The 23,921-nt window shown below is 35.8% G+C and overlaps 1 protein-coding gene across 1 annotated transcript in view; it reads right to left on the reverse strand.

Moving 5' to 3' along the window:
• Nucleotides 1-23,921, reverse strand: part of DNER (delta/notch like EGF repeat containing) — a 135,442-nt gene that overhangs the window by 41,601 nt on the left and 69,920 nt on the right. Inside the window, exons 5-6 of the mRNA XM_052804430.1 lie at nucleotides 11,325-11,470; nucleotides 4,388-4,541 (exon numbers count right to left, since the gene is read on the reverse strand). Of these exons, the coding sequence (XP_052660390.1) occupies nucleotides 4,388-4,541; nucleotides 11,325-11,470 (300 nt within the window). The remainder of the gene's footprint in view (nucleotides 1-4,387; nucleotides 4,542-11,324; nucleotides 11,471-23,921) is intronic.

Consider the following 23,921-nt stretch of genomic DNA (forward strand, 5'->3'; position numbering starts at 1 on the left):
AAAAATAAAAAAAAAAGAAAAAAAGAAAAAAAACCTTATTTTTTATTAAAGAATTATTTTTAATGCAATCAAAATTAACATTTTTAAGTCTTTTGGGCAGGTTAATACCTATACCTGTTCAAATCTATTGATGTCACCACAGAATAGCTCTCAACACAGATTGTTATATTTGGAGTTGCTAAAGCACTACTATAGAAAAGGATCTATAAGACTTTCCTCTCTGTGTACCTTACTGCTTTTTATATCCTATAGAGCGCTAAATTATGATCCTATTTTCTGCAATGCAAAACCTAGGAAAAGAAACTCTGTTGTATGTTGCATCTGGATCAATGCCGATAAATCACCTAAACTGGAGAAAAATAATGAGGGCGAAAACCAGAACTGTGCTCTCATGAGGTAGCTCCTCTGGACCGGATTGAGGCACTTGGAGGGACGTCAACCTCACTCTGTGTAACTAGTGATTTTCTGTAATTCTAACTGGTCTCAAATTAACATAAAATTTACAAAAACAGCAATGAAGTATTCTAGAAAACTACATCAACTGATTTCTTTCATCTATAGGCTTCACATTTTTTTCAAGTCCTCACATTCAACTGATTATTTTTATGAATCATAGCACAGTATTGAATAAGCTTAACTCATTTAAACATGTTTCCATCTTTAAACTGTTACCAAGTTTGTGAAAGCTAAAAATTACCCTGGAATTCAACGCGTATCCAAAAGAATGCTGGCACGGAAAAGCAGAAATGATTGCGTTGCTCAGAAGCTTGCTACAAGAATCTGACTTCCTGTGATTCTCATTATAGCTTGCGGGAAAACTCATCAGAGATAATATTTTATGTCAGCTTTAGGAAAATAAATGTCTCATTATTATCTATAGGGCATGTTTTGTCCATCTGAAAGAGAATATGATTCAGGAATTTCACAGCAAATATGTTGCAAGTGCTACAAATTAAGAGGTGCTAAGCAATCATGGGGGGGGCAGTTTTCTGGTGAGGTACACTTTAAGAATCATTACACCTATTCATTTTGTGCTGATGTTTATCTTCATAACACTTCTTTCTATCATGATTTGGGAAACATGATCCTATTCACATACAAACGCTTCTGAAACTTGCATATGGAGACATTTATGATAATTAAATATTTATTTACCATTTTCGTTAATATTATTCCATATGCAATGAATAGTTTTTAGAAATTCCTAATTATATGAAAACAGCTAGTTTTCCTATTTTTTGATGTGTGGGCACAAATTTGGGGGAAAAAAAAATTTGAGTAGAAACACAAGCCACTGAAGTTTACAATGATTAAGCCATCTGCATAACATTAGACATTTGCTATTAAAAAAATTAAGAAAAAATATTTTTAAAAAATTAAAAGCTAAACCTAAACATAATGCATGGAGGCCATCAAGCACAACCATGCAAGTTCCAAAAGGTAATAAATGAAGTTAACTATATATGGCTTACTGAGGATTTACAGAGGGACTTGATCACACGGTCATTCAGAAAGGAAGCCTTCACATATGGAAACCAAATAATTTCATTCCATCTATTGTAAGCTTTGTTTTATCCCATGAGAAGTAGAAGTTTTGTAGATGGAAATATTTAGAATTTTGACATAATTTTTTTCCCCAATAGGAGCTAACAGTTGTTCTCCAGACAAGGAGAAGAAACAATTATGAAAATAACGGCATAAATCATATTTTAGAGAAAGTTTCTAAATGGAAAGGATAAAATCCAAAGATAAAAGACAGTAAGATATCAATGGAAATATATTATATTTCAAAAATATGTAAGAGAAATACATTTTCTTCAAGAAACTGTCATGATCTTAGCTATTGTTTCCTAGCATCTCATGGTATCAATTTTTCTACAATTGTGTTAACACTTTATGAAGCAAGCAATTGAAATGCCTGTCCCTAATAGCGACTACGTTTTTAACTCACAGGCAGCTTTTAAAATATGGAGAGGCCAAATTTAAAAAAAATACATATGCACTTGATGCAGATATCTGGGATCATAATAACCGAAAAAGCCCTAGGATTTTATATCATTACACAAATAAAATCAATTTGCTTTATCAAGGCACTGTAATTTGTAACTTACCAATAGAAGCAGGAACTATCACGGACTCGATCTAAGTGTAACAACAGCAGTGATACTTTTGGAGTCTTGTACAAAAGTGGGAAGTATATTTATGATGTTACTCTGCAAAACTTAGCTGTACAACTTGAAAATATTAAGCTTTCCTAGTGGAAACAGTCTTAGCCTTTACAATAAGCACATCAGAATTACCATAAATATTCCCCCTAAAGCTTTTTTTACACAACTAAACCCGAGAACTTTGAAGTATTTGGAAAAGTATTTTACATTAAAATTATATTCCAATAAAAATTTTGTTTTCATGGAATTCAGGCAGGGTTTTTTTAGAATTATTCTTGTATTTCTTCTGAGGTAGGGAATTTGAAAAAAGAAATTTAGCCTAATAGTACTTGATGTAGAACAATTTCCATGATAGCAATCTCAATAAAAGCAAACACCACAAACAAAACAAACAAATACATTTTTTCTTTTCTCATTGGAAGCTACTTGTCAAAATCCAAAAGAATTCTGCATCAACCATATTCAACATGACAGTAATGGTAGGGATTGTTCAAACATTTTAAGTTTGTTCCACTCTGATCTTTCTCTTCTCATATTTAAATCATTATTCAACTGTATTTACATATCTTGTTAAAGTGACAGTTGATCCTTTGGCAAATTTATGAAATAGAGTACACCTGCATAACAACTTCACTTCTTTTCAGAGCAGTGTAAATCCAGGTCATTATGTAAAAATACAAATATAAATCCCTTTCTTGCTGCACATTCACTATACTGACTTTAAGCAAAGAGAGGAAAAAGTGCAAGTCCTAGAGGCAGAAAAAGTATAATTAAAAGGAAATGTCTGGGCCATTGGAGAAAATGAAGGGGGCTTAATAATTTGCTGTTGCTGGTTTTCTGAACTGCAAAGTTCACAAAACAGTTCCGAGGATAGTACGTGGCAGTCACATTAAAGCATCACTTGCATCCACCTGCTTCTGGCTCAGCCATTTTTCAGGCTGGTACTTACACATGATCTACTGCAGCTAGAAGTTTCTCTAGCTTGTGCTGACATGCGTTAGGGTAAAGAATAACAATATTCCCATCTCTAAGGGAATATCAGAACACCCACTCCATGATCCTGCTTTGGAGCAGAATAAAGGAAGTATTGCTACATGTACCTTTTATATACATTTAATGCACAGACACCTACCCAGCATTAAAGGCAGTCAATAACCATTTAGACACAACCACCACTAGAAACCTGACCAAATCATTCATTTCTCTATCTGCTTTTTATGATATAGCTTTTATATTCTGCAGATCTTCGAGTCTATTCTGGAAGCACCTTCCTTTTTTTTTTCCCCCTCTTTTTTTTTTCTGGTTCAGATAAGTCCCCTTTCTCTCTAATATCAACTGACCACTATTACAGAAATGAAAATGTACAGTAATATGTTTGTAGGAAGCAAAATAAATTACCTGCTACTGATACCTAATCTTAGCCAACTTTTATTTTAAAATAATTTTAGAAAATATATATTGAACTAACTTCTATTATGGTAATTGAGTTTGGTTTTGAAATGTATAGTTCAGATAGCAGAGTTTTCTATAATAGCATTTAGTAAGGTTTTTTCCATCAGCATGTATCTTTAATTTACCCTCCAGCATATGACCATCATATTTAGTTTAATTTTTGTTTCAATTAAGATGTCTATATTCATTTGATCAAATGTTTAAAGCAAATGTTCTTAAAATAACTTCAGAGAACTCAGACACTTGTTCATTAATCAAACCCACAAATTACTCAGTTTAGTTTATGAATTTTTAAAAAGTTTTCAAAATTAAAGTTAATTCTGAGCAACAGTCCAACAACTGCATAGCGTGGAGAGAATTTTCTTCCATTTGATTGGTGCAACTGAAGAAAAGAGTTTACTAGTTACAATGAAAGCATGTTTATTGAAAGGTTAGTTATGATGTATACTTAAAATCTACATTGAAAAGTAAAAAAACAGATTAAGGAAAAGCTGATGTAAATTAAATTTTGGTCATGTCTTCTTAGTAGGTAAAGTTGTATTAGTTACAAATAATCCACTCATTGGGTTATGGTTCAGATGTGGGCTTTCAATGGCATTTTTCACAGATGAAGAATCTTCCACAGCCTTTTAAAAACTGCCCTTATGTTGTTGTTGTATTTTCCTCCTTTCCTAGTATCTGAAGTTCCACAGTTCACTGCTCTGCAAAAGATATGCACCGAATGTTAAAACACAAATGCATTATTCAAAGCATAATGCAAAACCTACCAGCCGGGCAGCTGCAGGTGAAATTGTTCCTGTCGTGTTTCTGTGCTACATCAGTGCATGTTGCGTTGTTCTGACAGGGCTGGCTCTGACAAGCATCAAATTCTTCACACAGGGAACCCTGATACTCATCCTCGCAGTCGCAGAAGAAAGTTGCCTAAAAACAAACAGGATATGTACTTCACAATAAATTTTCAAAGATTATGTTTTCATTGAATACTCTACTGAACAAAGATTTTTTTGTCTTTTTCCTGTTTGTAAAAACAGTAGCTGCCATAAATACATCAACTGCACAAAGTTACTCTTTGAAATACTAAACGTGCACCAATTCTTCAGCTAAGATTTTTAATGATATCAGGTAATTTCATCTAGATGAGGAGGCTGGGATCAGATCCATAATGTCTAAATCACTACAATTTTTTTCTTCCACTCCAGAAATTACATTTATAGACTGGAATAACTGTCAAAATAACTAATGTGCAGATTTACTGCAACAAAATCCTACTACAAAGATGCACCCTTTATGTGAAGGGCAGGGCTGGGTCCCAGAGGCTCACTGGAGTGGTACTTCAGTAGCAACACATCCCTTCAATTCTGTTAAAATATGTCGTCTTATGAACATATTTGTTACTTTTGCCAAACCCTGCTGCTTAATAAAAGATCAAGAGCACTACACCTGATAAAGTTACAGATTTAAAATACTTACAGTAGGCATGATATGGCACATTTTTGTTAGTAATAAAATAATTAAAATTAGATTTAAAAAAATCTTTAGGTCACTAAGATTGCCAGGGAAGTCTCAAAGAATGGAAGCAAGGAAAGTTCTCTCATCTGTAGTATACATTTAGATTAAATATCTTTCTTACTTTGTTCATTAAACACTAGATGGCAACATCACTTACTTTCATGCGTTTCAAAGCCAGACCATTAGGGCTGGAACGCAGCTGTCCCATGCACAAACATTATAATGCAAAGTACAGAATGTGCATGAAACTAGAAACAAAGAAATGGGGTTACTAATTTATCTTCTATTTTTACTCGTGTTTGCTTCATATGACTAAACAGCTGTGACCTAAGTAGAAAAGAAAATAATCATCTTCATACAAATAAAAAACTTTACTCAGTAAAACCCAGATTTCATTCTTCCTTACAAATATTACAGTGGTAGAATTTAAACAAGGATTAATACTATACATCTCCAAAACTCAAAATGATGGGTATGTTATTTATCAGGAGTGCCAGAAGTCCCTACTAAGTGTATGGTCTATACATGTTCTGGTATTTACCCAAGCCTCTTCACAAACAGCTCTGAATATCTCACATTAGCAATGACAGGTTTCCAAACAAGGCCGTAGTTCAACAGAAAGGAAAGACAGGCAAGCAAAACACAGTCAAAATTATTATAATCACACAGCACAGTAACTTACTTTGAAGATAATTCATATGAGCTACACAGGAAAGCGGCTAACAGAGAGAAACAAATAATCACTTTTATTTAAGAACTAAACAATTAACTAAATACACAGCAAGTATTTCCACATTTCCACATACCATTGGTGGAAAACACATCAGCACAGGGATCACTTTGGTCCCCAGAGACAACAGCGATCAGTGGTTCAAAATTAGTGTTGTCCTCAACATCTCATATCATTGGAGTCATGCAGTACCATTGTGCATATGGTTCAGGTGCATATGGATCAGGACCCAGGTAAAGAGTGCACATAAACATGTTGCCTGCAGCATCCTTCACAGCTGTTCTAACTCTTACTGATGCTAAATTATGTTATTGACTTAAAGTGTTTGTTATCATTCCTGGAATGGAGTGTTGAGTTTAGACTTAATACAAAATCAAGGTTGCTACCTGTCTCAATAACTCACCTGTTCTGGATGAACAAAGTGAGATAGCATACTATGAAAAAAATGGCATGTTTTCTTAAAATCTACATGAGTAGAGCATGTGGAAAGATACAGGCACTGTACCTAGATTCTGTGCCATTTAAAGAGATCAGAGTCTTGATCTCATTTAAATGTGTTTCTGGTCTTTGTGTATGCACTGGAAATGAGAACAGGCTTATCTATGTCTCTCTGATGCTTAAAGACATCCCTAAGCAAGAGGTCCAAGAAGTATAACATACCATCAAAGTTCACTCTGTCAGAACAGAGAGGTACCACGTTTGTTAGGTAGGCTCAGGTTCGTGGTTGTTTTATGCTAGATCTGAGAGTAAGATGCGAAATACATCATTACCTGAACCACTCATCAGAGAGGAAGGGAATGTCTGTACTGTCCGCACAGACGCAAACAGCATGGCTCTGCTTGCGCTAAAATCTCATTTTGAAGCAACGGAAGCTGATTATTATAATGTAAGTACTAATATATTTAGACACTGCAACAATCAGTCATTGCCTTAACAATAGTAATGCAATAGGAAGTTAAGAAAAGCTTAGATAATATTGATATCTCTTTAAGAGTACAATATAGGGATCAATTTACCATAAAGTGTAGTTAACAAAATGGGTTTTAAAAGCAGCAAAAGAAAAGCATTGTAACACTTCAAACTGAAATGTCTAATGATAGATAACAGTTCTGAGATGCAGACAAGTTATTCCATAGAGAAGATTAGGTGTCATCATTTTTATTAGGCATGTCATCTTCACTTTTCCCAAATGATACTATTAATTTTTTTCCTGAATAGATGACATGTACTAGCATATTTGAGGAAAACTAAGTCAAGAAGCAGCTACACACTGCCATAATGCTAGTACTAAAGTCACTATCTAAGAATTCCAAAACAATCTACTATCGATAGACAGTTCACCTGTGTATTTTACTTGACTATGGCAGTGCAAATCTATCATATATAATTTTGGATGGCAATAAAATAAATTCTTTAAAATAATTTGCTATTATCCAATCTGTAAGTATGATATTATAAATATAGTTGGAATATAGTATTTTTTTCCTATTTTAAGTAAGCAGAGTAATAACATGCTTAGCAGATTCTAAAATTCAGACTAGAGATACCATATAAGCTCACCTCTTCTCTCATTTTTTTTTAAACTATAGTAAAGAAGCTGTTAAGACGACCAGAACAAAATGAATGTCTACTCTTTCTCTTGCTGAGAAAGACTTTCAGTATTTGTTTCAACTCACAGTGAGTTGCTATAATATTTGAGCAAAACATTGCTGTATGATAATTACATATTTTGTATTTAGGACTATATTGTTCTTAGGAAACTAAGTCCATATGCAGGAGAGCATGCCTTAAGGTATACATGAGGCTTTTTTATAATTAGCCTTTCTACAAATATAATCATGTCAATCTACCCCAAAGCTTCTAGCCCATATAGAAGACATGGAAATATTGCTGTTCAGTTCAATACATTTCCCAGTGCAGGCAGAGGCCAATTATTTTTGTGTAAATCTCAAGGGTTCTAAATCTAGCTATAAAATTTCATATTTACACAGTCAGCTCTTCCATATTTTACATAGGAGAGCCAAAGTTACGGAACAGGGCAAGCTGTGAAAGAAATAATTTTATCCCCATATGTAAGCAAAATTGTGGCGCTCAAATCCAATGGATGGCCAAAGTTCACTTTAAAATCCTACACGGAATCAGAAATTCACACCAAACAATTCTCTCCCTTTGGGTTAATACCAAGATTTTTCTCTTCCATTCACAGCTAACTAGTTTGAGGACAACTTAATCTGGTGTAAAGGTGAGTATATGAATGCAAAAGTGGTATTTATATTGTGACAATGCCAAGACCAGTATTATCCTTCTGACACATTCCCACTTCCATTGTGGAAGAATGGCAAGCATGATAGCAAAGCAGAGGTACAAAGTTCATACAAAGGAAGGAAAAGGCATCACTTTGACTCAGCATCACCTCACTTCACAGAACTTTGTTCAAAGTGGTGAATTTTCTGTTCCTTTCAAAAGCAACAGTAATTGAAAAAGAAATTCTGCAATTAAAAGCTTTCTTTTGCATGTCCACTCTCTATAAAAAGCACCTAGCTGAGTAGAAGCTAAGTTATGTATCAGCAAGGGATGAGTAAAAACTGGCCAAGACCTCCAGGTTAGACCAGAATTCATTTGTTTATAGTTTTATGCACTCCATAGATAACAGTATGCCACTGCACTTATTTCACTGCAGATTGTTAATTACATTTAACTTTCCCATTAAGCAGATGTGTTACTACATTCTTTTACATTAAACTAGATTTGGAATAAAACTATGAAGTACATAAAAACACAAAGACAATCATTAATCTTCTTGGCACTGGAAGCAATGACTACAGCTGACAGAGCTCTTAGCTTGTGCATGGTATTAGGCCTTTTATGTATTCTTCTAAGAATTTGCTTTGCATCCTGCAAGGCTAGATCGTGCAAAACAGAATGAATTATAGATAAAAACAAACAGCAAATCACAAAGGGCATGCTGTAAACCTAAAGAAAATTAAAGTTTCAGTTCTGCAAAAAGAAGTGCAGAAGATGCGTCTTGTGGGAGACGTATACAACGCCTGGTACATATCAAGCATGTAATTTTGGCAGTTGTTAGCTCCATCGTTAGGGAAATCATCAAGGTATTTTAGGGCATATCTCACCTAAGATGAGTTAAACAATGGCAAAAACATCCTGCTTAATGTAATATGCACCTTCTATTTTTACTTATGTTGCTTACACTGGGCCTGAATCAGCTTCCTGGCTGAAGCTCCATTATGCGACTAATAGGCGAAAGGGTAAGGAAAACTGACAGACTTAAAAAAACACTATGGGCGAACAGACACAACATTTTTATTTTCCCTGGAGTAGGAAGCTGGACAGAAACTCTCTACATTGGGAAACACTGTATCTCAGGTTTTAGTGAGCTACCCCAGCCCAGCAGGCTACCTGGCATAGGTGAGACAGCGCTCGAGAGGATCACGGGGCACATTCCTCATGTGTTCAAGTTGTAGAAAATTCAGGAGCAGTTTGTGACAGTGAAAATAAAAGCAATTACATTTCTGAAGTTAAAATTTTATTTGAAGATAAGAGATGTTGAGAACCCTGCTAATTCCAGTTCTCTGACTGCCATGAATTGATAGACACCTCTTCAGAAACGAACTTCACCATGATTTCTATGTCCCATGGCTTCAGCCACAGAGCTGTCGGCCAACTACAGCCTGGTGCACGTTACATCAAACACACTACCTTAATAAATTTTCCTGCTATTACTCTTAGGTGCAAAGAAAGAATAGGTGGAAAGACATGAACAATCCTAAATTTTTCTATTCGTTTTCCAGCGAAAGCAACACACTACATGTGCATGAGGGGGTGTAATTTATCACTAACAGTTCTAGTTTTAGCATACAAAACTTTCAACGTCAAGATTACATACAGGTACTGATTTCTCTTTTTTTGAGTGACATTAATGCTTCTGCATAGATACAGGAAGTAACTTATTTTTATTTTGTGACATATGGCATGCAATAAGAGAAAGAAATTAGAGTCACAAAAATGGACAAACAACATGAAAAAAATAGAACATAAGACTATTTATCAAAGTTTTTAACTCTCAACTTGACAAAAAATGGAAAAAGAAGACATTTTGATATGCTATTATATATAGTAAATTTGAACATATTATTTTCCATAAATTCAAGATGCTGAATTTATAAAATAAAAATATTAAATATAGTAAAGCAGAAACACTAAACTGGACTATGAAACAGGACACTGTGTCTGAATGAATAATTTATTTGGATACCAGCCAGCTGGTATGGTAAAGTAGCACTTCTAAACGCACCTTGCTATAATTGTGTTCACACATTACCTCAAGCATTTTAAAATTTCAGTTTTGAGAAATAAAATAGATACTTAATTATTCCAGATGTTAGCACTGCCATGCGTTTATAGATTACTGTAGCAATTTAATTATTGTTGTTACAATTCAAAACGTCATTTTTCTATCAAACATGCTTATTGAGAATTTAAATCAGAAAATGGTAGCAGATGAACTAACAGTGAATTCCCTAAATATGCCAAATTTTCTGTGCTCCCAGCAGGCTCACAGCTGTTAATATTTACTCAACAGTTACTATTGCTTTTATCTCCCAAATGAATATAATAAAGCCAAAGATTTACTGCACATATTTGTGCTGTAAATTACTTTTAATCCATGAAACAAAATCAACATGTATATAAGGTAACAGAGAATACAGGATCTCATTCACAGAAGGCTAGTCTGCTTTTGTAAAAGCAGTATACAGACTGCAAAACTGACACATTTGGTTCTTATTTTCTCATGTTACTAGATCGCACAAAAAATTCACAGTGGCCAGTGGACTTGCTGTCGCCGTTATAATCTCTCAAGGTAGCGTTATGTAAAGGAAAAAGCTGTACAGAAAAACTTCCAAACATTACCAAATTACTCCATTGTGTTTCTTCTCATAATTAGGCTCAGACAATTCCATTGCACTGATCAGTGATTTCTGAGTGAGCAATTATTGAGACGTGGAGAGATAAGTAAGTACTAGATGAAATCAGACCTAAAACCAAAAGAAGGTTGACGACTTAAACTGGAACACACTGGTCTGGAGATTGGGGATCCCAAGTGCCCACCACGTGCACCTCATCTCACAAAGAAATATTCTTGTATAGTGGCAGTAAGATGCAGTACACATTACCTTATACCTGATTTGAATAATTGTTTTTATTGCCAGGGCAGGGTATAAATCTTTTCATCTCATATCAGTTACTTTCTTACTTTAAGTGCTTGATTTTTAGGAAAAGCAAAATAATACATTGTTATTATTTAGTAACATCTGTGAGCTTTAGAAGGCTATTACACAGCAGCAAGGTACGCACACACTCAGAGGCCCAAGCACAATTTACCCTGTGTTTATATAAAATCATGGAATTTCCACACTATAAGGAAGGTCTTGGTAAGTTCACCTTACCTCATCTGGTTTGGTGATACATTTTCCTTTCCCCGAACACTGGAAGTTATCTGAATGGCTTCCCACAGGCATGCAGGTACTGACTTTCACTATCACAGTCAAGCGTAGAGCCACAATGCACTTAGTAACTGAATCATTCAAAAAACCTAAAAAAAAAAAAAAATAATAATCCTTACTATATGAGAAAATACACATTAATGCTCCATCACTAGACAAACAAATAAAACTGAATTGAAAGAAACTCAGCTAAGAACATAATTGCCCATATTTCATACACACCTATCTAAATTTAATGCATATAAATACAAATTAGAATATAGTTTGGAAAAAAACACTCATTATATTAACAAAAGGAAGGCAGGCTGGTGAAACAGATCTACCTCCAGAACTCTATCTGCTATCATTTTTTAGATCTCAAATAATCAAATGTTTTTGCCTGCTATCTTTTTGATGAGTTAAAAATATCCTTCCTTAAGTTTTTTAATGACAAGGAATATTAAAATCAAATTTAGTGGAGAAAAATGTTTAAATGAATTTCTAAAAGTTATTTCAGAGCTAAAAAGCACACAGATCATAAACTGCATTACATTGGTAACAGATGGACAACCCCTTTGGCTGTATTTTTTATGAAGTTTGCAAGAACATACATACACAGCTTGACAGTATTTCTTTGTATATTTGCAATACAAGTATTATTGAAAGTCTGATCTAATCACTCTAGAAGGTGCTATACCAGGTACAGACGAACAAAACATGAAAACTGGAACATTTGATGAGGAAGAGGAAAATTCATGAATCTCTGGCTAGCACCTGTAATTGCATGGAATTAAAAAAACACTTGGTTGGAAGTTATTAAAACACACTGGAGCATAACAACATCCCTATCGCCCATATTTCTAACAGATATATCTGGAAAATAAAATGAAGGACAGCATGAAAGATAAAATGAGGCACATACACAGCCCATGACATACACAATCAAGTCAGAGTTCATGTCAAAATACATATACCCTGCTCCTATACTTCACTTGTGCTCAAACTGCATTGTTCCACCACAGTGATTAGACTCCTGGGTAACCGCCCTTCCATGTGTGGCACCAGTTAGCTGTTTTGTTCTGGGAGCTTGTGACAGAATAAATGTGCAGTGACAAAAAAAGTGCGGGTTTGGTACAGTGTATATACTCTAAGCAGAATATACGCATGAAAAAAACCCCAAAGATCCTTCCAAAAATTGTCAAACTTAAATTTGACTTCACTATCCTTAATGTAAGGGTCTAAGGCTGTTTGTAGTATCAGTATGGAAAGACTTCCATTCTTCGTTCTTCATTTTTAGATTTCACTTTTTAAAACACTGTATCCTTTGAACAGTTAGTTGTCTGTGCTAGAAACAACGATCCCTAAACCATATCTTCAAAGCAGGAAAATCTCATGTCCAATATAGACGTCATCGGCTTGAGTATAACCTCTACAAGTTAGCTAAATATTCTAAAAAGATCAGATTAAAATTAAAAACATCAGATTAAAAAAATGTATTGGGTATAGTTCCAAATGTCTTATGGTCTGTTTTGGCTAGTGAAGATTATTGTAATCTGATGACCTCTTCAAAGCAAGCCAATTTATTCTGGCCTTAATACACACCTAATTTTTACCCATCTGTTCAAAAATGCAGCCAGAATTATTTCTTTTAACAATTGAATGCGATTGTCACTGGCAGTCATGCAATTATATGTGAATGCTTGGAAGAATGTGGTATTTCGAAAATGTCTTTGGGTTCACATTTGCTTGTCTGAAGCAGATTGTTACATATTCTTCAGGACAGTTCCCTAAAGGAATATTAAATCAACCTTCTTTGTACTTTGAATCTTGTTACTATTTTGGTATCAAAAGCCCTTAGGCAAACCACTGAAAAAAATCATTATTCTCACTGGAATGCCACATGTTTTTCTGTAATTTCTAATTATCTCATCTAATTTTCAAAGACTAGAAAAATAAAAACATTGCTATTTATTTTCACTCTATAGAAGCTGCATACAACTTTCTGAGATCTCTAGGTTTTAAGGCTAGAAGAAGCTTGTCTGATCATCTAAATATGACTCCCTGCTTAACTCAGGTCATAGCACTTCAATTAATTCCTTCTCCAATTCCCACAACAGCAAGTGAACTAGAGTGAGTTTTAAGTTCTATTTTTAACTTCTAGGTAAGAGAAAAATCTCAGAAGCATGTTTACATCTCCCTTCATCTAAGGTCTGGAGAAAAACATTACAGCTGTTTATATCAAAAGGTAATTTTGTTCAGTTTAGCCTTGCTGGTTTTCTAACACAATGACATCAGAGCATTTTAAGTTGAAGAATTCAGGGTTGAGCTAATTACAGTAATATTACGGAAACAATTTTAAAGCCTAATAAATCATAATATGATGTGAATAGTCATTTAGATTGCAGAGAAGGCATTTTCAAGCTCTGTGCACACATATTTGATAGTCTGACAAATGCCTGGATGATTTCATTGGCAGCACGCGTGGTAAAATACACTACAGCTCATTCTACCCTGGAAGCTTCACCTACTTATGCCTAGGAACACAAAGTACATATGCTCCTGTTTCTGTCACATCAAGAAAGTTAAGAACAAAAAATAAGGAATAAAGTCAAAATAAAAGATGACAGGTGTCATTGTGTCCAGGTGCTTCCAGCAAGATCATATTATGCCATTCAGACTACCCCTACTCAAACATTAATTGATTGACTGATTGTAGATTTTCTATACTGTACCAACTGATTTGCTTCCTTCACAAGCCCCATTTCTGAACAATACCTTCCTTTTACGCACAGCAGACTGAGGTCAGAAAGCTGGTCCCCAGTGGACTGCCAAAATAGGGAAGACTGAAGCCAATATGCCACCAACTGGGAACATTATCCTATTACATATTACGTTAATGGGAGGCATAAGACAACTACAAATCATAACTAACTCTTGGTGTGCACCCAATGCTATTACACACACAAACACTCTTGCCTACGGCAATTGGCTCAAGTATGATGATTTCTCTGTATTCTATGTATTCCAACGTATATTCACCTACGGTTGAAATAATAGATTATCATTTTACAGCAGAAATACTGTAATAGTTCCCTACATTAAAGTTCCAATCCACAAAAGTATAGGTCTTTGAGTCCACCTAAAGGTTTCTTGGATGAGACAGAATGACTGCCAAGGTGTTTGGGCACTCACTTACAATGAAGCATCAGTCCCCAAGTTTTCAACTTATTTTTAGCCTGGTTTCCTAAGGAAATGAGACAGCAGTGGGATGTCTATCAGTTTCCATCTGTTCTCTTTTTCTCTCTCAACACTTTCCCACACCAAAAGCTTTTGGGGTCAGTAGCCAACTTCAACGTTTTGCAAAGCAGTGGAGTTCTCACAGACACTAAGTGCCTACAGCTTCCCTGCACGGTATATAGCCCTGGCACTAAGGGCATTGGTAAGTCAAAATAGGTAGGAAAACCAAAAAGGGCCCCAGAGTAAGGTGATGTTATTTCTATGTTATTTCTCCACCCCATTCCCGGTGTACAGTGCAGTCAGTGATTTATTATTTGAAAATGGGAAACTGAGATATATACAAATGGAAAAAAACCAGATAGTATCAGTCCTTCAGGAGAAAAGCAGTGGTATTGGGTGTTCCTGCACCCCATCTTCAGTTCATGTCATGTAGTAACATAGTGAAGCTATAATATTTCCAGACCTGATTTCAGCTTCCAGAAACAATACAGCTGCTATCACAGCATCTTGAACCATTGTTTATAAGACTTAGTGGTCCAGGATAGAAGCTACATAAGTATGTCTGCTAGTTCATCCACGGATAATGGAAAGTTATAGAATCAACCTGAAGTGTAAAAGATCCAAGAGGAATTTTCTGTTTGACCACATCTCTCACATCACAGGAGAAAATGTTATACAGGAAGCTAAACAGGAGTGGTCAATATGCTCAGTCTTTTCTTTGTGGCCATTGGACTTTGTAGACATAAGAATAACTTAAAGAAAAGAAGCTAGGAAAAAAAGAGAACTAAATTTTGATTACAGAAAAAGACAAAGGGAGACTTGAATTCTAGTCCTTTCTCCTAAAATTTTTCATGTCCAAATTTTATCCAAAGATTATTTCATGTCCATAACACTCGCACTGTCCATGTATCATATGGTAGAGCTAACATGCCAAGACTACGAAGACCACTACAGGGGTCTATACTAATCACCACCCTGTCTAAGTGCCTTTGTGGATCTAAGCAGAAAGTAGTAAATTCAGTTTAACTATACAAATCAATTTCCCTCTCTTATGGCACTATATATCACTATCTCAAATAGTGGTTATTCATCTAGCAAATCTAAGAGAGCTCAATCTTTCCACTCATTCATGGAAGTCATGTTCAACTCATTTGAGAGACCTAACAACTGAAAAAGCATAACAAGATGTTCACATGATACCCTTGATTGTGAAAATGTAGCTTTACATGTTGAAATAATAGAGGCATGCTTTTGATTTACAAACAGACAATCATTTATCACCTTTTTCATTACACTAACGGTCAGGGTCATTAAGGCCTATCAATACCCTCAGGGCCCTGACACTAATACTGTTCTACAGAATTTGAAAAAATGGGTCAGGAATCGTTTCCTAGTTTGCCTTAGGATGATTATCATACATAAGCAGAAAACAAGAAGTGAGAAACAGGTAGTCAATGACATTCACAATCTTTGATGCAGTACTTCTGTGCCATCAGTACCATAGGATACTTGTACAGAACATCTGAGATCATTCTCTAATGATACTGCTAGGCAACATAGCATCTGGGGATACAAAAATACAGCTGCAATAACAGAACTGCTATTTTTCCCACAAACGGCACTATTTATAAGTGGTACAACTCTCCCAAATTCTATATAGATCAGCATGCTTACTGTGCTTTGTCACAGAAGCCTTGGTCAGATACTGCTTTTGAAAGTATACATAGATTTTAGTGAGAATCAGTTCAAGAACTGTTTCAGATACTTTATTTTTAAAAAATTCACATGAAACAGCAATTTAAAGAATTTTTTGTTGCTGTTCATAAGTAACTGTGAAACTTCTCATTGCATTTTTTTTCTTCTCCAAATTGATACTGTAGTCACATTTAGTTTAAAAATAGATATGCTTTCTTCCTTCACTCCCAACACTGGAGACTCATCCTGGGCTCTGAAAATCAAACATATACTTTCTCCTCAGACATAATCACCATTACAGTGATAAAGATAAACGTAGTGCTGGTCAAATCATATTCTCAGTAACAGTACCGCATTTCCATCAGAGGCAGATTGACAATTATAGTGTTACACAGGTATAACAAAGCAAAATTTGGGTGTCAGAAAATTATTATCGAAACTTTGGGAAGAAACAGCACACAGCTTGACTTTCAAGCTGGAGCTCAGTTTTGCAGGAATGACAGTTAAAATATATTCATGAACTGAGCAAACCAAGTGGATTCACTTAGCATAGAAAAATCCCCAAACATATGTTCTGTTACATTTCCTCTGTAACAAATGGCAATTTCTGAATTTCACTGTTACTAAACAATTACCCAACTTAATAGCTTGACTGGACCAAAACCCATGATAGGACTATGAAATAGTCAGCTAGTAAGAGTACACTTACACTTATGAAACCACTTGCATACAGCTTATTAAGGAGATGTGACAGTAGCTTAGAGTGTGACCTTCTGTCATGGCTTCAAGGACTCTGCTTACTGTCCAAAATAATGGTGAAAGCCCAGCGAAGGGTGACAAGACTAATCTTCTAATAGATTTCCTGTATCACAATTTGCCTGTTATGTGCTTATTTATCAACAACGCTGCCAAGCTGGCAGTGAACTATTTTGGGCACAAATGTAGACCACCAGAATCTCTGATACCACACTTCACAAAAGCAGTTAAGTGTGGCGGAATACAAATGACATAGCTGGGACTGCGATAAGGGGAGCTGCAGTAGATTGGATGGCAAGGTTGGCTAGGATTTATCTATAGTGACTGGTTCAACTTAAAGACTTGTAAGTGGCTACCCTACTTTTAAATACACTGTACAGTATGTTACACTACTAGCTGAAGAACTCTTGAGTATTTTAGAAGCGTTATTAGAATGTGCCTCACATTTTCCTTTAAATTATGCATTAGTATCCTTATTTTACAGATCATGTTAAGCAGTCTGCCCAAGATCTCACAGTGCAAACAACCATGTGATCAGCTCAATGTAAATATCTTGACTGTGAATTGGTCACAAAAGTCATATTTGAAGAAAGAAAAATCTTAAAAATAAACAAACAAACAAAAGGTATTTCACCAAGCATTACAAATTTGAGCAGATGAACCTCCAAAGATAGACTAGAAAAATAATTTCCCACTGTTACTTGCTAGAACTAGCAGTGAATAAAAATTAATTTTGAATAATTTACTGATTAATTAAAGACAACTCTAAAGAGTAAAAATTATTCAGATGCTAGCTTAAAACATAATACGATGTATAAAAAAGTAGTCTAATGTTTACATCTACTTATATGTGAGACGAGGTACATATAACTTAATCATGAAGGGCAGGGCAGGATATTGATTTTTTAACATATTTATAAGGATACCCGTTCTTATACAGCCTAACAGCATTCTTCAGAATAGTTTAGATTTCAACTGAATGCTTAACATTTTGCCTTACAAGGCTATCTTTTAAAAAAGTCATTGAAATTAACACTTCATTGAACTTTTTATGCTGTTTGCACTTCTGCTGCTGCTATTGTTTATCAAAAGGCCATTTTCTGCAAGGTTAGCTCTTATGCCCAGAACCCCAGGGAAATGTTCACAGTTGAGCACAATACTCAATACTGCCTACAATAGGGCCCCTCCAGGCAAATTGCACACATAAAAATGAAAACCCCATTAACTGGAGCAGTTGTCACCAAATTCCCCCACCAGCAAGGCTGACTTGCACAAAAGTAACTAAATAGTCACACACACACCCATTACTGCACATCGGCTGAGCAGCAGAACTGCGTGAACGCTCTAATTTCAGCATGCGCAAGGGAATGAGATTTAATTTAGTCCAGAGTGAAAGAGGGTTAAGTCAAATGACTGCACATATGCCATGGGCTAGGAGCTCACACAGATGCTCAGCTGACACATGGTAACTTGTTAAAGCTAGAGTAACTTGATTACGTGGCTTTCAGTGAATTCAATTCACACATCTCCTATTATAAAATAGAATTGTCCTATTTCATTTTTGCTTAAGTAAAAACAATTTCAACATGCAGCGAACTTCTTTCTCTCAATGGAAATATGTGCGCGTTTTAAAGACGTGTAACAATACAAAACACACCATCCAAAAGACGCAGTTACTACAACTTGCCTCCTAATCTGAAATTCTATAGCCAGATAAAAAGAACTAGAAAATCAGACTGATTTGTTTCAAAATATCTCTCTAGATTATTTATTTTTAATGTAGTGTTTTGTACACTAAGTTCCATTTTGCCGATTCAATATACCTGCAGTCATATTAGTGGTGACCAGTTGTTAATGTATGATGAGATGTTCCAAGGAGATTCATTAAATAACCCAATTCGCATCAAGAGAGCAAATAACTGCTCAGGGCAGAGATATTAAAGAAAACACTTTGTTACATTAGAAAGGCAGGACAGCATTTTGGATAGGAAAATATTATCCTTTCGCTACATATATACATATGGTTCACACACTTTTTAAAATGCAACAGATCTCTTGTGCTTGAGAAGCCAAGCATTAATTTTCCTTTTTAAGCAAAACTTCAAGAAGTTTTGTGGAATTAAGCAAGCTGCCTTATAGGTGCTGGCATTTGAATAGCATCAGTATTCTCACCATAAAGATGCTATAGCATCCATTTTCAAGTGAGTTTGTACAGGTACCAATTTTATTTAAGGAAAATACTTTTGAAATACTTCATAATTATAGTTTAAACCAGTTAGTTAAATAGTATTGATCTAAAAGGCTGGGCGTCTTGCAGAAAACCAGATTACACACCCGGTCTACATCAGTTTTTCTTTGTTGTGATGAAAATAAGCATTATAATTTAAAGATTGTGCTGGAGGATTTATTTTCTATTCAGATCAAAATATTTATTCATATTAAATGTTAAACCTTCTGCCTTATTATCTGTAAGGTCTTAGCTGAGAAATAGCAATTTTGCTTATAAATTTCTTCCTCTTATTTTATAAGCAGACCAGAAACTAAAAACCTAATGTATCAATATCTCATGAAAGCTGCTTTTTAAGCTGCATCATGGAAGTGCTAAATAAAGCACAAAGTCAAAAAGCAAGTAATTTCAAGTGATTTAGATGCATTTTTTAACAACTATAGATATACAAACTTTTCTATCATATTACCTATGGGGAAATGGAGGCAAAATATTAATGCCCAACTGTCTGTTTTACTATTTTTCTGAAACAGCTCCCATCCTTGCAGCTTCAGCAGTGGGCACACCAAGGCAAAAAAGCAACTTTTCCAACATTTTATCATGGAAGCTGATGAGAAGCAGGTTTTGTCAACAGAGTTAATATCCTAATAACCATAATAAAGACCTGAAAACATGATTGCTTTTATGTTGTTGGGAGAAAGGAAGGAAATAGGGTGCATGCACACAGAGTCAGCACTGCCAACTCCATCTCTACGTTATGCCCAAAACCTCAAAATAAACACTTCTTAAAACTGAAGCGATAATCATGCAATATGCAATTTTATTACCCAATTTCCAAATTCATACTACAACAACAACAACAAAAAGCTATGGTGGTTTTGATTACTAACAGAATTGAGCTGTTAAACATAATTTGCTAACTGTATACCGGTATATGTATACCTATACTAGTTTACCAAGTAGACTGGAAACTGTGCAAATTACAACTGACCAAGTCTCACATCCACAGGTGTATCTTTTGAGTCATGAAGCTCAGAATTCTTGCCTTAGTGAACAGGTATATTAATTTAACACCAGAGTAAATTAACTGACTCGTGAAGAAACAGATGGTATACAGTCACTGTAAAACTTCTAAAATGTGAGTATTAAAAAAAAAATAAAGATTTTAATGCTTTTATTATGTGTTGGTTTTGGTTTTTTCACTGTTTCCATAGCAGACTGTGTTTTCAGAATAAATGTTCCAGTTTTAAATCAGAGTGTGATTGCACGTTTGGATAAAAAAGATGAATGCAATAAATCACAGAAAATTTTTGAGAGTTGCCACACAAGCTGAAAATGTCCTTCAAAGTCCTTCAGCAAGGCCTTTTTCATTTTCTAGAAGAAAATGTTAATGCATTATTTTCTCAAGAGAGATACTGTTTAATCAATTTAGTAAATCTTACGCACTTGCAACAAAGTTGTATAGAAAAAGATATATATATTCCTGCACATGTTCCCAAATCCAGTATATTATTCCCTGAAAGAAGTGCACATTGTTGGGTGGATTAGATTCCCTCCAAAACACATAACAAGCAGCACTTTCATTTCACCACAGAGATCCTTAGCTGTAACTTATTCATGAGAACTTCAGTCTGAAAGACTCATGCACAAACTGACAGTCCATTAGGGTACTCTTACTGCATTTTTTTCAGACTTGTAAAATGTATTTAATGTGATTTTAATTTTTCAAGATATATTGCAATGAAGAATAGGTGTGTGACTGCAACAAGGTAAAGTTTTGCAGTTACCCATTTTTGAGTATTCTAGTACCGTTATTGCTAGCATGAAGATGCAGAGATCCTGAATTAAAACAAATACTGATCAGACATTTTATAAATATGATAAATTATACAAGAATCACTCATTAACTTCAAAGAACATTGGGACAAATAGTATGAAGCTATAACTCTATTGAAGTATGTACGGGGTTTGCGTGGCAAGGTTTTGGTAGCGGGGGGCTACAGGGGTGGCTTCTGTGAGAAGCTGCTGGAAGCTTCCCCTGTGTCAGTGAAGAAGGAGGGGGAGGAGGTGCTCCGGGCGCCAGAGCAGAGATTCCCCTGCAGCCCGTGGGGAAGACCATGGTGAGGCAGGCTGTCCCCCTGCAGCCCAGGGAGGTCCACGGTGGAGCAGATATCCACCTGCAGCCCTGGGAGGACCCCACGCCGGAGCAGGGGGATGCCCAAGGGAGGCCGTGACCCCATGGGAAGCCCGTGCTGGAGCAGGCTCCTGGCAGGACCTGTGGATCTGTGGAGAGAGGAGCCCACGCTGGAGGAGGTTTGCTGGCAGGACTTGTGACCCCGTGGAGGACCCATGCTGGAGCAGGCTGTGCCTGAAGGACTGCAGTCCATGGAAGGGACCCATGCTGGAGCAGTTCGTGAAGAACTGCAGCCTGTGGGAAGGACCCACGTTGGAGAAGTTCGTGAAGGACTCTCTCCCGTGGGAGGGACCCCACACTGGAGCAGGGGAAGAGTGTGATGAGTCCTGCCCCTGAAGAGGATGAAGCAGCAGAGACAACGTGTGATGAACTGATCGTAACCCCTTTTCCCCGTCCCCCTGTGCTGCTGGGGAGTGGGGTAGGTAGAGAATCTGGGAGTGAAGCTGTGCCCAGGAAGAAGGGAGGGGTGGGGGGAAGGTGTTTTAAGATTTGGTTTTATTTCCCACTACCCTACTCTGATTTGATTGATAATAAATTACATTAATTTTCCCCAAGTCGAGTCTGTTTTGCCCATGGTGGCAATTGGTTGAGTGATCTCTCCCTGTCCTTATCTCGACCCACAAGCTTTTCGTTATATTTTCTCTCCCCTGTCCAGCCGAGGAGGGGAGTGATAGAGCAGCTTTGGTGGGCACCTGGTGTCCAGCCAGGGTCAACCCACCACAAAGTAAAAGGCAGACTTTCCATAAACTATTGTTTTAAATGTTGATCCCTTAATTGCCATCTCTTACTTAAAATTATTAAATCCCTCCTCCTTCACTTCTCAACTATCTCTTTGGCAAATCTCAATATCCACCCATAGCACTCCACAGAATAGATATTCTTCTGTACAGGTATGAAAAACATCTGCTATTCAGGAATGTCCTCAACAACAACAACAACAAAAAGTATTTTAAGTCCTGAATTTAGGCACAAAACTCTTGAAATTCTCTTGGCATCAAATGAGGCATTTTTGTTGCAAACAGTGAGCAGAGATCAACAGTTCACCTGGCTTGTACTACAGATCAACCATCTAATGATTACCTTTGTCTAGTAGTAACTTAGCAATAAAAGCCACAGCACCTTGGGATATGCTGTGTGCTTCATCCTACACCTAACCCACCTAACATACTGAGCAAATCAGTACTTTCAGGGGCTTTTTCATTCAAAACCTGAACCATATTGGTCTTTTTTCCCATTGGCTAATAAGTATACTTTCTAATAAAACTTAATATATTATTTTAGAAGACTGGCACATGTGTAGTATCAAATCTTACAGACAAACCCATTAAAAATACTCCTAAGCAAAGCAGTCATTGTAAGAATGTGTTACAGAAAGTACAAGTCAGTCTTCAAGTTAGTACTCTTTCCCATCTACTGGGGCTCATTTTAATTGGGTAAATGCTTTAATTTAACAACATAATTATACTGCATAATCACAGCATCATAACTCTTTTCCTGCACAGCAAAAGAGTGTTTGCAGATGCAGCAGCCATTTTAGAAATCACTATAGAAAACAGACTGCTCTTTTTTTGTTTAGTTGTGTCACACTCTTCTTCCCTCAAACCCTTCATTCTCATACAGTGCAGGTACTGTCTCTGGGGTAAAGAGGACTATGATCAAGGTGTCTATTTTTAGATCTCAGAGACAGCATTCTTTCCAACCTCTAGACATTGTGCCCCGAATCACATGATCAGCAAATCAGTACATTACTGCTGACTTTTCAGTCATTTCAATCTTGTCTGAACACCTTTAAACTTGTGTCACCATGAGGTAACACAAAACTAATAATATTTCCCTAAATGTTTTACCTTTGATATAAACATCTTATTCAGAAAGATTTGCAAGAGGTGATTAAAGTACCTTGCTGAGTAACAAAACTCGGAGGTGACACAGTGAGAAGTGACTCAAATAAGACGTAGATCAAAAGACACACACACACACAAACACCACTCGGATCTTCCCCATTTTTCTTTTACCGTTCTAATTAGAAGTTTTTTTAAAGGTCAAAAAAATTGCATTGTACAGAATTCACCAATTAAGAGAAGAATCCTTTAAAAACTCATTTGAATAAACAGAACAAGAGTGGGGGAAATTTATATAAAGTAAATATATCAGTTGGCACGGTCCACAGCCTTACTGCGTGATTCTATGCTTACAGCATCCTACAGTATCATGTGGCCTCGTGATTGTTTTAGCTTAAATATCATCAATAAAAGCACTGGCTACATTATTGCTTTTTTATATAAAATCATCCATTTTAATTTATTGTACCTTAGAATAAGTTTGTTATGTATATCAAGAAACAGATGGAAAGTTGTCTATAAGAAAAACTTTATTCATCTCTTCTTATTGAAAACTAAAAACTTGTTAGGTGTGTCAGATTCACAGACCATTTCCATACATCTGGATCAAA

This window comes from Harpia harpyja, chromosome 12, assembly GCF_026419915.1.
Source record: "Harpia harpyja isolate bHarHar1 chromosome 12, bHarHar1 primary haplotype, whole genome shotgun sequence".
Classification (NCBI taxonomy): domain Eukaryota; kingdom Metazoa; phylum Chordata; class Aves; order Accipitriformes; family Accipitridae; genus Harpia; species Harpia harpyja.